At 38.8% G+C, this 19,052-nt stretch overlaps 1 protein-coding gene across 3 annotated transcripts; it reads left to right on the plus strand.

The window, feature by feature from the left end:
- Window positions 1–5,524: 5,524 nt before the first annotated feature.
- On the plus strand, window positions 5,525–17,836 carry znf281a (zinc finger protein 281a). 3 transcript variants are annotated; one of them, XM_041974071.1, is made up of 7 exons: window positions 5,525–5,664; window positions 8,059–8,506; window positions 10,751–10,852; window positions 11,365–11,491; window positions 13,679–13,762; window positions 13,887–14,005; window positions 14,095–17,836. In XM_041974071.1, exons 2-7 carry the CDS (start codon window positions 8,108–8,110, stop codon window positions 15,700–15,702), a joined length of 2,439 nt encoding a protein of 812 aa, XP_041830005.1. In that variant the 5' UTR covers window positions 5,525–5,664; window positions 8,059–8,107; the 3' UTR covers window positions 15,703–17,836. The 3 variants fall into 3 exon arrangements, with proteins under 3 accessions (XP_041830005.1, XP_041829990.1, XP_041829999.1); XM_041974056.1 differs by having other exon boundaries at window positions 8,084–8,506; XM_041974065.1 differs by lacking the exon at window positions 5,525–5,664 and having other exon boundaries at window positions 5,671–8,506.
- The last annotated feature ends 1,216 nt before the right edge of the window (window positions 17,837–19,052 follow it).

Raw genomic sequence — 19,052 nt, forward strand, 5'->3', positions numbered from 1 at the left:
GAAAATTTTTGTTTATGCAAGTTAAACTCTGCCATCTACTGGATGAACAACCCATGTGCACAACTGATCTTGTTCTTTGTGTGATGGGACAGTGTGATTCTCGCTGTAGGGGATCTTTGTGCTTCTGTTATTTACCAGACTCTGTGACAATAGACAGCCAGAAAAAAAAGTAAAGCTCATTTCTATGTTGGATATTAAGCTAAAATCTCATTTTCTGAATTATTTAAATTTGCTTAGTCTGAATCTTTTGCCTGTGTCTTTGACATTAAATCAGACACTCTGCTCTTTCTACTGAAGGTCTTATTTTGAGTTAGACATTGACTATCTAGAATTTCCAGGACTACTTTTCTCTGAAAGACCAATCGTAAAAGGAATGAGTCACCCTTGGGTCTGATTTGCCCTTGTTTTAATCAGACTGCACATAAAACTCAGCATTGCATATGTAAGTGCTATTAACAAATGCTTAATTATGCTTTCAATCAAACCGAAGCATGAAAACACCCTCAGCTTATATCATTTCACAACCCATTTCTCAAATGTTTCCCTCTTCAGTTTTTTTTTTAATTTGTGATGAGATGCAGAGAGATTGTCCCTGATCTACAACATCCAAAATCAGATCATGACATCATTTATTGATGAAATGCTCTTAAGAAACTCTTTCGCTCTTTTAATCTCCTCATCAATAAATGATATCATGATCTGATTTTGGATCAGGGTTTATGTGGTAGCTGGCCTTATCACATCTGAAAAAGATGACATTAGAATTACGGCTACTCAGACTTGATCTTTGACTGATTAAAAGTATAATCACTCTATCATAGACTCATCATCAGACTGGTGTGTGAATCCTTAACATGCACCCAAAAATCTAACAAGCTTATCCCTGATGTTTGAACCAAATGAAAATGGTTCCGAGGTGCTTAAACCAGGACAGACACAAATATATGAGCAGACAACCAGAAAACACGATTCTCCATCACACAGGTGATTCAGGCTTGGAGCATAATAACATATCAGAGATGAACTGTAATTTTGAGCCGACTCAAAGTGATGCAACCTTCATTATTCATCTTTTACATTTTTCCAGCTGAGATTTTTTAGTGTTGTTGAAGAAAACTGACAATTTGCTATTGTTAAAATATGGTAGAGAAAATACTAGAAACAACTGTCCTGTAGATAAGATAATCACGAATAGGTAACAGCAATATGGGTATCTTACTCTGTCAAATTGTTATTTTTCCAAATATTAGAGTGTTAAGAGTTTTATTTTTATACAGTATATGAAGATATGCTTGTGCATTGATGCTCGTAGGTGAGCTTCGAGCTTCTTTAATCCTGTTTTCAACGTATTTCATGCTTTTAATTTTTTTTTCACAGTTTATAAAGGCCACATGTGTGTTTTGTTCATGCAAGTCTCATTCAGGGTGTGCAAAGTTTTTGTTTTTCCTCATAAGTCCATATAAACAACACTTTTTATACCCAGCTCTGGAAATGCTCCTTTCATACCCAGTCAAGTTACCTGTTGCTAATTAACCTAGTTAGTTGTTAAATGCTCCTCCTGTTGTTTCTGATTTGTGACACTTACTCTCCTGTTCCAGCTATTTTTTTATGTGTTGCTATGCTTTTCTTACTTTCTATATTATTAATATTGTTATACTATTTTTGTTGCTACAATTTAAAATAAGTTCACATTTTCCATGTAATGATAAAATATCTCAGTTTCAACATCTGTTATATTGTTTATATTCTATTGGTAATAAAATATGGTTTCATGAGACTGAAAAGCATTGTATTCTTTCATTTATTTACATTTTACACAACATCCCAACATTTTTGGAATTGAGCTTAAAGAAGAAGGCATTTTTGATCTCGGGTTTTAGTCCAGCTTGTCATGTCTGCATGTTTTGTAACATTGATAAGCGTACAGTCATAGATCCATGAAGAAGTTACAAGATTTCCCCAACGTATAAAGATTGTTTATCAGAGTTACATTAGTCATTTAAGTTACTTGAGCAGAATAAACATCCCTGCTGTATGTTCATGTCACATATTATGAAAGATAAAAATGAGAAAATTAAAGCTTTGCTGGTTGAAAATGGATGAGATCATCAGCTGTCCTCAGAGGACATTTAGCAGTGTTTTTGTCTTTTGTTTTTTTGTGAAAATTTTATGTGACGAGGGCAAATTCATCTTGGCATATATCACATTTCAGATACTAGAACTGAAACATGATATTTGTACCATCACACAGCAAAATGCCATTAGAGATGTAGTTTTCTCATCTAACATTTAAACTGAAGGGCAAAATGACAGATCTGTGCTACAGATAATCGAACATTTCATGTGTCATAGGAGCAGGATTTTAACTCTTCATTATCAGAACACATTCAGACAGATTTCAGAGAAGGAAGGAGAAAGATTGAGCTCACTCCCACTGATGTTGGCATTGTTGAAACGAACTGCTCTTGGTGGTGATTTACAGGTTTATAATGTTGATAATGGTGAAAATATGTTGCTCATGTAATTGATCGTGCTGGGCCTGGTATTGATATTATGACTGAGATCTACTTTGTAGCATATTTGAGAACCATCATTGCCCTTCATATAAAACCCTACGGAGGCATTTTCTAATAACTGATGAGGGACTTTTATCTCAACAGAGGGAGCTCATATACTGCTGCGATCCCCCTGAGAATCAAGGATTAGAGTGTAGGCAGCCAGGATCGCCATCTGTTACGTGTATAGGCATCAGGCTTTCCCAGACAGAAGGATCCAAATCAGCACAAACAGGAGCTCACCAAACATTGTGGCTCTCAGCTGCACAGTTGTCTAGGCAGAGAGGAATATCAACCTTCTCATATAGATTACGTGTGCTGTTTGTAAGGCTGGGATAGTTGCAGGGTAGGAGAGAACAAAGACATGCTGCACACAATGAATTATTAATGAGATGTTAGAGTTGATAACCATCTGTGTCGTATAAAACACAAATTGCCTCAGACGGACTGTTTTCTCAGCTTCCTCGTCGCTGTGATCTGTGTGCAGACGCTCTCTTTCTCCCCTCGTCGACATTCACTGAGGAATCTGTGGTGCATAATGTGACTTGAACTTATGCAGGAATCCTAATGTCCTTATAATGTTATTTTATAATGTCCCAAACACTGAGCTGACGGAAAGTGGAACCATACATTGACATTTCCTACATCAGTTAAGTCCAACATTAAAGATTCAAAGCATGATTCTGAAAAAAAACACCATGCAGGATGTTCTCTGTTTGTCTCTATGGTATTGGTCTCTGTAGAAGTATTTGCTCTGCTTAAAAGGCTTTTTCATCCCCTTGTCTCAAGCTAGAGTCAGGGTAGGCTAGCTAAGCATGGGATACAGACTAGGAAAAACAACAACTGGTTGTGTCCAAAAGTAACAAAATCCATTAGCACCTCTTAAGATTTGCTATTTGCATATTTTGTGAACTCTATAGGGTTCACAAAATGTATATAGAGATTTCTTTTTGATAATAAACATGGAAGAAAACTATAAACTAACTATTTCAATGGCACATAGAGCAATATTGAGTTAGAATTTTTATCACTGACAAAGCAGGAACATCAAAAATGCACGCTGAGACCTTTTTTGCATTACTTTACTGCTCCTTCTCAATTATGCTGTACTATCTGAATTAATTGCTTCACTGACAGCGGCAGAATGGAGGGGGAGTGAGGTCTGGCTTTGATGTGTTCTTAGATGTGTACATAGTCATTCATCCAGCAGATTGAAGATTGCTTCTTTTAAAAAACATTTGTTATGATTCTCTGAATGGGTGGGTGGACTCTCAATTTTAACAATCAGCCTCAGACATTTGATTCTTTTGCTAAGCTTTGTTCTTAAGGCTTTCTCTTTTTCTCAGCTAATTAAATATTAGAAAGAAGAGATAGAAAAAAGACAAGTTATTTGTTCTTAGTGACCATTTTAATATAATAAAGTGCTACGACCATCATTCCAAATCAGCATTTATTAGCTTATATCTACTTAAGTATACTGCATGTGCTCCTCTTTGCATTCCATTTAAAGTTACTATATAACAAATCAGACATAACCAGACATTCGCTGAAGCATTGAGCCACCTCTCATTTCTTTATATTCTGCTAGTAATAAGAAATATGTGCAGCAATTCACTGAAACAGCTGCATATGTCACTGCTTAGTTCAGTTGGATTCTTGCGGCATCAAACATTTCTCCTACCTAATATTTCCTTAACCACCTGACCTAGCGAGGTCGAGGAAAACTTATAAGAAAAGACTATGAGGGGCCATTAATTGTGACAGTGTGAACACATCATGCAACTGTTAATTTGTTTCTGTCACAACTGAAGTACAAAAATTACTAATCATATAGACATCCTGTGGGCTGCAAGCTGGTTTAGTGGTTAGCGCTGCTGCCTGGGGCCTTTCTATGTGGTACTTGCATGTTCTCCCTGTGCATGCATGGGTTCAGTCCAGGCACTCTCGCTTCCTCCCACAGTCCAAACACAGGCATGTTAAATTTACAGGTAAGTCATAGCAATTTCCCCACTGAGGAAAAAAATAAAGGTTTTCTTATTCTTATTTTTATTCTTAGTCTAAATTGATCCTAGGAATAGTATAATTATGCATGGTCTTTTTTATATATTATTTTATTCATTTTAATGATTAATTACAGTTATTTACTGTTCCCATATTGAAAATCTAAAAGTGGGTTGATTGGTAGCACATAAATCTTCAGTGCAATGTTGATTAATCTTGGTTTCACCAATTTGTTCTACTCAATAAAAAAAAAAAAAAAAAAAAAAGCAAAATGGTTTGGTAATATTTCATCCTTGATCAGTATAGTTGCCTTCATCAGAGCATACTTTGAGTATAAAATGGTAAAAGGAGAATAATCAACCTTGGTCTGAAGCTTTATGTGTGTGCTGCGTATCTTCTTTTAGATATTCAGTGTTGAAATCCTCTGGATTTACTGCAGCTCTGCAAAAACACTGAGATAATGTACCATTTTATGGATTTGAATTAATTTGTGGTTATTACTTGGACTGGATTAACTGTTAATTTACATGCAAGAGATATTCATTAGTGATTTGCAATCATAACAATAAGATACTGTAGTAAATCCACTGTTAATTTACATTGCAGTTATTGCATTTGTATGTGCTTATTTAATTTATTACAGATTTCAAATCGTGTTTTTCACTTGAAGAAGCAGCATTGAATTGTGTACACCCAGATAAAGGGGGTTGTTAACTGGCTTTTTTTTTTTTTTTAAAGATTTTTGTTGTTTTAAGATCTTTCATGTGTTTGCAACAAATATCTTAAGATCAACTATAAACCAAAATTATATATTATTATCATTTAATTAATATCAGGTTTGAGAAACTGTTTTAAAAAAAATGAAATTCTTTAAACCTTAAACACTTTTAATAGTCTACACATAGCAAATTGCTAATGGTGATGTTGACTGCTGATAAGGATCCTTGGTCTCGACGCGTCCGCCTCCAGGACCCAGAATGCTCTGCGCCGAGCCAAGATGGAAGACCCCAGCTGCTGCGGGAGAACAATGTTTTGGCTCTAAATATTTAAAACGGACAGCTTAGGGTGAACTACGCGAGCCACAACAGCGGGTCATGGTCCTGCACTGGTAAGAGAAATTTATCTTATTAACGTCTGGAGCAGAGTTGGCGGCCTTTGGGGTTAAACTCGCCGTTACGGGACAGACAACAAAGCGCAGCGCACTAACGCTGTGTTACCGCTAGTTAGCCGCTAAGTTAGCTGGCTCGGCTAGTCGGGGCGAGCATCATTGTTCACTGGAGTTGCATGGGCCATTTGTTATGGGTCATGCCTGTGCGTCGCTCCATCAGTTACGATCGGTTGAGTGTCCAGGAAATAAGCTAACGACTTGGAGAAAACGTATAAAATTAGCTCAATTTCCTTTTATTATCGGGCACAAACCAGCTTTCGTCCTTGATAATTTCACATGTTGTAGTTTTTACTTGTTTGAAATATGCCTTTAATTTGAAATATTCCAATTAAACTGAATTAAGTATTAAACACTAATTGTAGTCTTATACTAATAAAAACGGGGACGTTTCTCGTGTTGTGTAGCTGTTTTTGCTTCATATGTTCGCAGTTTGGCGTCCGTCAGGGCAGATCCGCTGCTGTTATTGCATGGCCATATTAATTATTGCCTGATCCTGCATCACAAAGAAGGGCCCCGCAAGACTGCTTAGCCAAATGGTTAGCTGGGTTGCTAATTTCACAATGAGCAAGCGTGGTAGTTTATATAAATACACACTGGGTAGCTTTCAGTTTGTCTGCTGAAATACATCAATGAAAGTTTAAGTTATCAGAGTAAATAAAGTGTTATTTAATGTTTATCCAACGTTATGTTTGTGCTAGCTGAGTTGCTGCTAACGCTCCATCAGAGCTGAAGGCATTTGGGCAGCAGACACACTGATGGATGGGTCGCTCGTGTTGCCAAAAGATGATTGCAAAACGTTTAATTTTGATTTATGATCACTACTGATAAAACGCTAATGAAAATGTTACTGCAAAGAGACATATTACCATCAATCTCAAACATTTTTGTTGATCTTTAACATTTGTTTTAACCTCTTTCAAATGCATGCATTAAACGTCTCATTGCATTCATGCATTGGCTACATGAGAATATCCTGGTTATGGGTTGCATTTATCTCATACTAGATTAACTTGCATAAATTCAACTTTAAGATTTATTGGTCTGTTGGTTGAGATGAACCAGAAAAAACAGGTCTCTTAACTGTAAACACATTTCATAATCATTTTAATTATTTCCCCTTATTTATTAAAAAAAAAAAAAAAAAAAAAAGAGCTTAATTGGACATATTTCTGTGACTATTGGTTTTTCCGGTCGGAGGTTTGAGCAGAGCTTAAGCACATCATCTTCCTGCATCCTCTTCATGTGATTTTGGTTAATCCCACCTGAATGGAGAATGAGCAACACAAGCTGTTTATCTACACTGAGCATTGATTGGCATTAATGACATAAATTTAAACACAAAACCAGACAATATGGGCTCATCAGAAAAGGACTTGGAGGTAATTTGTTTGATTTAATCAAAAATGATAAAGAAAATAAATAAATAATTAAAAAATAAATAAATAAATCAGTGTTTGGAAAGACAACTGCAGTAAAACATGCAAAATCAGCCTTTCGCAACATAAATGTAGAAAGAATAAGCTCTTTGTGTCCTGTGTTCAACATGGCTAAATCCTTCCTCTTACAAAAGTCTGTCTGTTATTATAGTTATGTTATTAGGCTTATATTGTAACGGCGGCATAAAAGGATCAGCAAAAGACAATTAAATTGTTAACTGTAACTATTTATGTGACAATCATCAAATTAAATTTCATGATTGTATTGCTTCCAGCTGCGTTCCAGATCTGATCAAAATGGAGTTAGGACTTGAATCCTTAATGCTAACATGTCTATAACAGCACTAATTCAGATCTATAACCGGACAAACACTAGATTTGTTTATGTGGCAGCTACACAAGTACACAAACAGTCATTCTAGTACAGTCTGTGTGCACTCTCATTGGCAGATAAGCTGATGCAAATAGGATGACTGGGTCAGACAGGTCCATCAAAAAGATTAACACACAACTTCAATCCTGTCATTGCTTGTCTGTTGTGTCTGGGACTGCAGTCGATTTGACCTTTTTGGCCTCAAAATGCCAAACATGCATACTGTAATCATCCAGAGGGAGTTTTGTGCTCTGTTTCTCCACCTTGTTTCCATGTGTTCCAGACTGTAACCCTTTGTTGACCCACAAACCATCAGTTTAATCCGACTAAGCGCCTGGTTGTGAGATCAGAGGCTGTGACACTGATTCCTGAGACCAAGCTTAACTGGCTCATAACTGTTGTCTGTTGACGATTATTTGTTTGTGTCCCCACAGGGTGATTGTAAGTTATAAAATCTCTTTAAGTCGTGGTGCTAAGTATTTTCACAGTTATAAACATTGCCTGCTGCCATTATGTCCCTCACAGGATAACACTGATTTCCACCCCATAGTTTTCCTGCCCACCAGCCTTCACCATGAGCATCATTCAAGACAAGCTAGGGAATGAATTCCTGCGCTCCAACGGGAGCGTAGACTCTAATTTTGGAGCCGGCATGATCATGTTCAGCCATCTCCCCCCGGTGACCAGCTTCACCCGGCTCCACACGGTCATGCAGGACCTTCCACCACAAGAAATGATCCTAAAGAAGGAGCGTGACTCTCCTGACTGCAGCATGGGTACGCAGGGTGTCAACCTGGGATGTGCTGGGGTGGCAGACTATGTTCACAACATGGGCATCAAGCAGGAGAAGCAGTCGGAGCATGATTATCGCCTGCCGCTCTACCCTGGAGGTCTGGGCAAGAGCACGGAGCTGCTGGAGGTTACAGTGGGTAACAACCACAACCTGCTGGTGCACGACCCCAACATGGCCAACGTGAGTACCACTGATGGAAAAGCAGAATGTCACATGGAAATGTGTAAACAATCATTTGATTCATGAAATTTATTAAGGGATAATTTATACAGTCAATATATTTTTACATAGTTTTTTGATTTGTTAAATGAGGAAAAAGACTTAGGAGAAAGGCCCATGTTCCATGTTCCAGTGCTAGCTTGGTCCACTGACGCCCACAAAACTACAGTAGCATCAAATCTTTCCAGGTCCATGACAGGAAGCTGTTTCCAGCTGCATCATGTTGTCTGCATCATCTGATAGACCACAGTTTAAAAATGAGCTTCATCATGAGTATGAGTTGCCGTTTAATCAGATGAGCTCAACGTTTCTCATCCTGCAGTTGTTTTAATATCACCAGTTGGCATTTATAGATCCAGCTCAAAACAGAACTCATAAATCCTTTTTACACCAGCGTTTATAAATACAGGTAATGCATTTGGAGATGTTTAGGTTCGGTTGCAAAGAGCTTCCACAAACAGAGTTGTGATATTAATCCGTGAGTTTGTAGGAAAAATTAGACAAACACTGATCTGTGTAGATAAACGGTCTCCCTATGCAGTGGTCCCTCAGAGAGATGTTTAATGTGATGTAGTGATGTGACTCTCTACTTACAGAAAACCAACCTGATCCTTTAGAGTTTTCAAAGTTTAACTCAGAGCTGATTCTAGTACCAACACAGTGCCAGGTTCAAGTTGGTTGGAAAGGGGTAATCCTTTTTAATTCAAGTCAAAATGGGGGCTTATTGCCTCCTATCGTAACTGAGTTAGAAGCACTTTTATAAATTGATATCTCTCCTGTAGATGTGTGCTGTGGAAAGGACAGCCCTTCTGTTAAATGGCAATATAACATGCTTTTTACTCATTGTCAGCTCATTTTCTTTTACAATCATGATAATTTGGTCAGTTTTTTTTTGTTGTCAGTGTTGGTTCAGTTATCAGCTGCATGCTTGAAGCAAAGATTAATCTTGAAATAACTTGAGTTTTTTTGGTCTTCTTAAATTCTGAGAGGGAGGAGCCTAATGACCGCCGTGCAGGAGCCCGTGAGAAACCAGTTATGGAGACATTAATCTCTCAACAGCTTTAGATGCAAAGTAGTTCCTCTTTCTGGGCAGAGGGGTGATGTCATCTAGCCTCGACGTGAATGAGAACGTCTTGGCAAAGACACAGCTGTCCTATTTGAGCTTGCACTTCATTTCAGCCGTCTTTTGTGCTCATTCAAATAGAAATATACACATCCACACTCTCCTAACAATAGGAAGTCATCAGAGGTCAGCAGGCCTGAATATTGAACAGATCCAATTATTATTGTCTTCATTTAGATGCTTATTTTCCTTCTTTTTAAGGACGATTTTTAACACTACAGATTAATTTTTTTATAGACTTAAATGCTAACATGGCTGCAGCCAAATGTTAATTTATGTTATTGATTAATCTACAACTGATTTTAGGCAGTTTAGTCTTTGAAATCTTTTTCTTTTTATTATTATAATTTATTTTGTCATTGTGGCATCTTATTACTGTTACATAAAAAAGAAGGGGAGAGCTGCAATTAAATAAATAAAAAAAAATTAGTGCTGATTTCTTTTTTTTTTTTTTTTTTGTAATTAAAGATTGATTCAGGTTGCATTTAAGAGATTTGTGAAGGCCTACAAATTGTTGCTTTTCTCACATTGATACCATTTCTTTTGTCTGTGTTGGAGTTTTTTTCTCTTTTTTTTTTTATCCCAGCCCAATCATCCAAGGCATATTTGGACTCCTTTTTATTTTGACTTGACCCATCCCTGTTTATACTCTAAACATTGGGCTAATTTTAAGAAAAACAGGTGCACCCACATTTGTGCTGTCAGTCCCCGTATGGAGCTTTGTGCAAACTGCAAAAAGATGGAGGGAGTTAGAAACCAGTTTTCTTCTTCTCAGAGTTCAAGTTTACTAATAAGTAATCATGTTTAAATGTGGTGTCCTCTTCGAGGTGTGCACACTGCATCTTCATAAAAGACCCATAAATTCTGCGTCCTGTTACACCGCCCACTAGAAGCTTTCACAATGAGCCTCTAACAGACCGTCCATGCACATTGTTTAGGTGTTTTGTTTGTTTGCATGAGTAACAAACATGGACTTGTTTTCATGATAGTTTAAGGCTGGAGACCCTTAACCTTAATCAAGTGATTTTCTTGTCATGGCTCGCTCTCACGGCCCTCTGCCTCTTCCTTTGTCATCCTCGCAGCTGCCAAGTCAGTTAGAAAAGGAGGCCACTGGGAGGAAAGGTCGGAGGTCAAACAGTGACGGACAGGAGGGTAAACCGAGAAAAAAGAGGAGTGAGGCAAAGGTTTGTTTAGTATTTATTTATTTGTGAATATAGTCATCTTTTATTTAGTCCTCTGCACGGAGTTATGTCAGTATTTACACACTAACAGAAAATAACCTTGTAAATGTGTTTTATATTCCCAAGTTCATTTTTTTAAATTAATTTTCTACTTTATTTTCCTTAAATTTATTTCTCGTATTTAAATTAATTCAAACATTTCACAAGACATGTAAATAAACAAAAGAAAATTAAATAAAGGTACAGAACTGCTCTATATTGTTACCTTCATGCATGTCAGTAAAGATTTGTACATATATATTGACTCTACTGTGATTGATTTCTTTATTTTTCTCACTGGCAGCTTGATATGTTGCTCACAGACAAAAAAACTTGTCCTGGTTAAAAAAAAAAAAAAAAAAAAGGATGCAGAGCCTGTCGGGCAGAAGGAAGTTTTCTGAAAGGAAGCTGTGGTTTTAATTCCCTGTTGACATGGAGCCCTGACCGACTCTGACCTCTCTTGTGTAATTGTGCAGCAATCAATGATGTTGGATGCAGACGGAGGCAATCTGTCTCCAGGAGCCAAGCCTCACATCTGTGAACACTGCAGTGCATCCTTCAGAAGCTCCTACCACCTTCGCAGACATGTGCTAATTCACACAGGTATGAAAGGCTGCACTTTCTCCGCTGTGTGTTCTCCCAGAGAGTTTTCTCGTTGATTCTGACCATAACAATCAGTGCAGGTGGCGGGATGATGTTAAATGTTGTCTGACAATAGTTCTTTGTGCTGTGATTTGGATGGATGAAAATTCTAGTTACTATCTGCTGACTGATGGGAACAACCTCGTCAGTCAGCTTTTCTTGTTAGTTTCTTGTTAGTATCTGGGGTATACAAGATAATCCATCCTGTCTTGGTCTTCTTATGTTAATTCTCATTGCTAGTTCTAATCATTTGGATCCATTTACCTGATTGCTTTGTTTTTAATAACCGGGTTTATGCTCTCCACTCTCAACCTTACAATTGGTTGTGTGTGCCAAACTGAAAATAAAAAACATAGCATTCAGGGTTGTTTACTTTTTTTCATCTGATCCTGTACTGTAGCAGTGTAATTTAGCAAATAGCTGCACCTACTGTTTACAAAGAAGACTACATCAAAACCCAAGATGCTCTATTATAAAAATTAAAATTTTCTTGTGCAATAACCATCGCAGAAGTGTTACTGCAGCCTGGTTCAGTGGGCTCTGTATGAAGCTTTATTAGTAATCAGCTCAGATTAACGTTCTCCATTTTAAAAAGGCCATTGAAAGTAAGCTTTTTGGACTGATGAGCTCTGATACACTATGTTGTTGCTTTACCAGGACCAGTTTGTTAGCAAGTGAGATCCAGTGTTGTAGATAGTTTGTCATTTGTGTTGTTGTAATAATGTGGTAGGAATGGGTGTGTTTGAGGAGAAGAATATCTATGCTTTGCAGTTCTGTATTTACCTCTTGCTCAAAGCTTGACACATAGACTGAATGAACTTTGGCACAAGCCTACAAGTAAAAGACATCACGCTACCAACATTTGAGATATCTAGAGAACATGGCCCTCATCAGAGTCTTAATAAAAAATCCCGAAACCTGCATTTAAATAGCATGAAAAAGGAAAAAACACACACTAACTAGGCAGACACATCTACACAGATACATTGACCAATGAGCACTCAGAATGCTGGTTTACATGGTTTCAAACCTAATTTCCTTACAATGATAATAAATAATTACCATTAAAGTCAACTTAAAAACACAGAAAATATAAACAACTTCAAAAACTTGAAGTATTCATCCACTTTTAAGGTGTAACAATCATCTAAGCTTTGTAAACTGAACTTTGTAGTTTAGTGTTTCTCAACGCAACCTTATTGATGCCCTGCATGTTTTAGATGTTTCCATACTTTAACACACCTGGCTGCAATGAATGGCTCATTAACATCGAGTTCTTGTAAAGAGAGTAGGAAGACATCTAAACATGCTGGGCTATGGTACTTGAGGACCAGAATTAAAAACACTGTTGTAGTTTATCTCTGACTTTTTATAGCAGAGATAGGCAACTTCAGTCCTCGAAAGCTGCAGTCCTGCAAGTTTGAGATGTTTCCTGTTTCAACACACCTGGTTCAAATGAATGAGTCTGAGCAGAACTGGATTAGCTTTTGGATCAGGTGTGTTAGAGCAGGGAATCATTTAAAACCTGCAGGACTGCAGCTTCCGAGGACCAGAGTTCCCTAATCCTGTTTTATAGTGTCTGAGTATAATAATCTGTGGTTATTTGTTTTTCTGGTTATTTTACACATTCATTCTCAGGCAAAGTATGTCCAAGCCCAGATCTGGGTCTCAAATCGCAGGGTGGACCTATTATTTCTCAGTTGTGAGATTGTATATCTGCTATGTGATCAGTGTGTTATCACATCCCTCCCAGTTCAGTGATCTAGAAAATTGATTCTAAGAGGGAATATAAGTTGGAGGTCACACACTGTTAATCACATTAGGAGCTCTGTGTAGTCCTTTTTTTTATTTGTTTGTTTTTTTTCTCCTTTTTTTCTACCTTATTGAGTAATTTTAACTTCACACATTATTTAATTATACTTTGTGAGCTGGCCTGTTTTCCTACAGGCAACAATGAGACAACCAAAGATTGACTGATAGATTGCACTGTAATATGTTGGAGTAGTCAACCATCACTACAGTGTGATGAAGTGTGTGTTTGGGTCTGACCCGAGCTGAACCAATACCTCTATGAAACACACAGAGATTAATGAGAATCTGATGGATACAACACAACAACTAAACACATGTCCTGTGCTTTTATTTAAGGTGAAAGACCCTTCAGATGCACTCAGTGCAACATGAGCTTCATTCAGAAGTACCTTCTGCAGCGACATGAGAAAATCCACAGTGGTGAGTAATTAATGGTGACTATTCATGTCACCCAAGGGCCCCAAAGCCATCTGTGCATCATTGTGTGGTTTTTCAATGCAGCAGAGGGTGATTAACCTCGAGTTGTCCTGTCCTTGTTTGACAGGAGAGAAGCCATTCAGTTGTGACCAGTGTAACATGCGATTCATTCAGAAGTACCACATGGAGAGGCACAAGAGGACGCACAGCGGGGAAAAACCGTACAGATGTGAGACCTGCCAACAGGTTTGTTAACCCATTAAATCCTCGTCTACACTGGGATTCATTGTGCTGCAGAATTACTGAAGGCAACATGTGGTGTTTGTTCTCTGCAGTATTTTTCTAGGACAGATCGACTTCTCAAGCACAAGCGAACCTGTGGAGAAGCCATAAAGAAGGGGCTGGATCCCGGGATGATGGACCTGGGTTGTGTAGACATGGGACAAGGCAGCTATGGAATAACTCAGGGAAACGCTGGAAGTTCTGGTAGGAAGCGGGGAAAGTCAAAAAATTCTGCAGACGGAGGGGAGCGCAAGAAGAAGAAGGGAGGTATAGGAGAGGCGAGGGAGCCGCACATGCATGGAGCCATATCTGGAGGCTACAGCATCCATGAATACTCTGTGGAGAATCAGACTGTGTCTTCTTCTACTGAGGCAGGGCCGAGCATGCAGCACGGCCACCACAGCCACCACGGCCGACCTCCAAAGATGGCATTCAAGAAGGCTGGTCGTAAGAGTCTGGATAAAGGGGGTTTGGGGCAGGCCAAACCCGGGTCGTTGGAGCAGGGTGGAGGCATGGATGGCCTTGGCCTCCTGCAGGGTAATGAGGCTAAAGTGGGCTCCACCAGCAGCAATTATGATGACGCCATGCAGTTTCTAAAGAAGAGACGCTACCTTCAGGCAGCAAACAATGCGAACACCTCGGGGCCTGCGGTGGCTGGAGGGGCCGGCAGTGAGTACGACGTCAGTATTCACCTGTCTTCCCAGCCCTCCGTCATTCACGGGGGAGTTTCCTCTGTGATGGACAACGATGCTTCTCTTAGTCTCGATAAGTCAGTGATCCCTGACGAAGTGCTGCAGAGCCTCCTCGACCACTACACCCAGAAACCCGACGGCTCTCACCACGGTGTTCATTTTGACATCAGCGACCAGCATGTGGAGTTGAACCCCCCCTCAGCCGACGGACCCGACCTCGGCCACAGCGCCGACGCCTCCAGCCCGTCGGGTGACAAGACTGTAATGATGCACGAATACTCCCGCTTCCTGCTTCAGGCTTTGGAGCGCACAACCCACAGTGCCAGCTTTCCCCTGGGTCCCGGGCCTCCTCCCTCCGGGCCTTTCACCAGTTCCCACCCAGGAAACCCCCTCTTCGTCGACAAGAACATCTACACTACATCCCCGCTGGAGTGCGGGTTTGGCCAGTCGGTGGCCTCGCCTTCGCTGCCCACATCTGTGCCAAAGTCTCACTTCGCAATGCTGACGGGCTCCTCACCACAGCACAGCTTCCACCTGAGCAGCCTGGAGGCCTCATCACACCAGCAGCTCACCCCCTCTCAGGAGCTCACCGAGCAGTTGGAGAAGCAGCACTCCTCCACTCCCCCCTCATCCTTCCAGATCAGCCCATCTGATCTGAGTGGCCAGAAAGACCAGCAACCAGTCAAGAACGGGGCGGTGGTGGTCTTTCCTCTGGCTCTGTCGCAAGATCTGGGTACTTTGGACTCCTCCAAGCCTTCCTATCAGATAGAAAACTTTGCCCAAGCCTTTGGCTCCCAGTTTAAGTCTGACGGCCACGACTTGTCTTACGGCACTGACTCTAGTGGAGAGGTGGATCACAGGATACGAACGCCTGTGTCTGAATTCTCAGGGTATAGTAGTTTGTTATCTGATGTCAATGAGCCAGTAATTACAGGTTCCAAAACGCCAACAAGCCAAAGCTACAGATGAGATCCTGAGAGGAAGAGAAAACTTTTTTTTTTTTTTTTTTAAGTGCTCCTATTTTATTATTATTTTTTTAAGTGACATGTATATTTTAATTATACCGATGCTCTGTCTTTGTGCCCACTCCTCTCTCTGCAATAAGCCTGCAAGGCATCCTGCAAATGCAATTTTTTAAGAGTATGTTATTTTTAAGTTAAATATGTATTTTACTGTTAAGTCTTGTCAGTGACATTAGGTCAGATCATTAATTATAAAATGAAAATACATTTTGAGTGACTGTAGACAAGCGCAGGATATATTTCCTTTCCATTACACTGAGGGGTTTGAGCAATCCAACTTTATAAGTTTAGAACAATATTAGGAAAAAAAAGACAAAAAAGAAAAACATGGCAGGGAAATGCCCAGAACTGAAATGGCAAAAAGGAAAAAAAAAAAAAAGAAAAAGTTGTCTGTTACAGGTATTACTCAGGAAAAGTGAGAAAGGAGGGGCTTATAGGGGGCAGTGAGCACTCTTCAGAAGTGTAAGTTTGCGACTTCAAAGAGGATTTTTCTTACATTTTCTTAATTGTTGAATGAGTGTCACACAAGCAGACTGCTGCCAGCTCACTTGAACACTGAAAACACTTTCTACTTGGCTGTATAGAGATTATGGTACTGTCATGTCAATGTGAAACCCATGTTTTCTTCAGTAAGGGCCATATATATGAATATCTATATATATTTATAAGAATATATATTATGTAAAGTATCAGTTTTAATCACGGGGATCTCCCAGATGAAGTTGAATGAAAACGAGAGCTGGTTCAGAAGTGAGGTGTTGATTTAATATTTTTGGAGAACAGAAGTGATGGTCGGGCTTTTCTTCAGCCAATAGAGGTTGCTGTTGGACAGCAGTGGAATGGCCTCTCCCTTTCTCCTGTTCTCATCCTCCCATTATTTATCTTTATCAAAAAGAGTCAGATTAGCACTTTGAGCCGCTTTCTTACCTTGTGTAAAATACCTTGTCAGATCAAGCTCAAACATGGGGAATGAACTGACTTTATTTTTCACAGTTGCTGTTGGAGCAAATGCAGATGGAGCATCTGGGGTGGAGCTGATTGTGGGGTGGGAATGCCTTTTGTGGGGGTGCATGGCTTATATGGGATAAAGGAAAGGGGAGGGTTGATATGTGAAATGTTTTATTTCTCCTCACTTTTAGGGAGGGATTAGCTTGGGAGGGTGGGCTTTTTTAAATACAATGATATTTAATCGGGATAATGTAAATGTAATTCAGACCCCTAGTTTTAGTTGCCTTGATACCTGAATTAGGAGCTTTGTTTTGTTGTTGAATTTGAGGACAAAATGCATTAATGATCAAGCATTTCTGCAGATATTTGTACACATTGTCCTGTTAGAAACTCTGTGCCTATTCCTCTGAAGAACAGGTGCAAGATATTGTCTAGTAAATGTTAGATGTGATTTCTTGCTGATTTTCAAATGTCTTTTTTTTTCTTTTTTCTTTTGTAAAGACAACAATTGCGCTGTCTTCCATAGCAACAACTGGCCTTGAGTGCTGGAAATGATCTTTCTGCTGCTCTGAATGAGTCTTTGAGCCCATTTGTGCCCCGATGACCCGTTATAAGCAATCATTAAACATGGTGAATGCAATGCTGTCATATCAAGAGTAATATGTCGCCATGTTGAGGTGTTGGATAATAATTAGCCTCACATATACCTCATATCACTGTAAACCAGGGACAAAGGTGTGAAGGTTTGTATGAAGCAGGTATGCTGTTTTATGTAAGATGTCATGTTTCTGTACGACTATATTTAAACTTTTTGTACATGACTCAAAGGTTTCTGTACATGTCATGCCAACCAGTGTTCAGTCTCTTTCCCATCATGTATTATTTCTTATTGTTTACAAATAATGTAAAAAACACTACATCTGATTTCATTCTTACCCTCTGTACAAATTTGATTTTTACCATGTTAACCTGACCTTTTTTAAAAAAAATATTTTTTTAAATCACCGCCAAATTTTGTAGCTGATGTTGATTTCTTTTTCTTTTATCTTCTTGTGACATGTTTCACAGTCTGTCCAATGAATTGAAAAGTGACTGAATGGGGACAAAACAATAAAAACTGCTGTTACCATGAAGTGCTTTGCCTGTGTTGGTGTTGTTGGTGATTAAAGTTACCGTTAGGCTTATTATAGCTGTATTTACTTCCTCCACTAGATGGTAGTCATGTCATCTCCAAGTGGGGTGATGAGGCTTTTTAGGACTATTAACTCTATTAACCAGTCACTTGGCTGTGAACATCTTATGGATCCTTCATTTTATGTATTTATTCAGGAAAACATTGGGATTAAGATAATTTTAAATCTCTGCCCTGCTTTGCCTGATTTGTTGTCTATTCAGGAAGACTTTCAAAACAAATGTACAACTCATCTGTTGCATCCCTGCTTTGTATGTTTAAGTCTGATTTAAATGAGTAGTGTGTAACAATTACTGACATCTAGTGGTCAATCATCTAGCATGAAATCAGTGCTGGTTTGCCAAATTACTTGCTAAAAAGAAAATGAGAAACTTCAGCAGTGATTTATATATCTTTGTTTTTTACTTTAGCTTATGCTGAAGCTACTCCGCCTCTTCATATGTTTAGCCTTCATGAGACCGTTTCAGGTGCTGTTGCTTCTCCTGTATTAGTATCCTGCTTTAAATTTGTACTCTCAACATCTAAAACTATTGATTTATCTTTGTGCATTTTATACCAGTAATGTCTGTTTTGTGTAGAAGGGATCGGTGCAAAATTGATTTAGCAAAGAAAAAAAAGTTTTATATAATATGATCAAATTTTAGTTATAGATCTCCATGTTACGTAAGAATAGATTAAACAAACAAGACACATAAAACAGACTTTATTTAAAGTGTTGGACCACTTTGACATACAGGCTCATAGTTAATTCAACTGCACAATGGGATTAAAAGGAATGTTGCCATTTAGTTCCCTCTTTTTTTGTTGTTGTTGAAAGGGGTTTAATAAACTGAATGTTTCACAGTACCTTCTTTAAAATCACAAGACACCTAATAAAACTGACCTGTGAGCTGGTGTTCCAGGATGCAACACAAACACTGACAAGAACGTTATCTTCAAATGGTTTTTCCCTGTTTGTTAAAGGAGTTATTGCTTTGACTGGAGCTCAGTTAAAAAGAGTACAAAGTTTCATGATAATTTTGCTTTTAAAAGCACTCGTGTTCCTCTTTCTTTCCCTTTCACTTATTCAAAATATGCGTTTTCAAAGTGAATCCGGTTGTTTAAACAAAACCAGTTGCAACAGCTCTTCTCCAGACTCATCCATTTTCTTAAATGTC

The sequence above is a fragment of the Melanotaenia boesemani genome, chromosome 2 (assembly GCF_017639745.1).
Source record: "Melanotaenia boesemani isolate fMelBoe1 chromosome 2, fMelBoe1.pri, whole genome shotgun sequence".
NCBI classification, from domain to species: domain Eukaryota; kingdom Metazoa; phylum Chordata; class Actinopteri; order Atheriniformes; family Melanotaeniidae; genus Melanotaenia; species Melanotaenia boesemani.

Excerpts from the sequence above, each read along its gene's own strand:
- znf281a (XM_041974071.1), top strand. The coding sequence starts at position 8,108 with ATGAGCATCATTCAAGACAAGCTAGGGAATGAATTCCTGCGCTCCAAC. Across the intron at positions 10,853-11,364 it reads AAAAGAGGAGTGAGGCAAAG|CAATCAATGATGTTGGATGC; the intron begins GTTTGTTTAGTA and ends GTAATTGTGCAG. Across the intron at positions 11,492-13,678 it reads ACATGTGCTAATTCACACAG|GTGAAAGACCCTTCAGATGC; the intron begins GTATGAAAGGCT and ends CTTTTATTTAAG.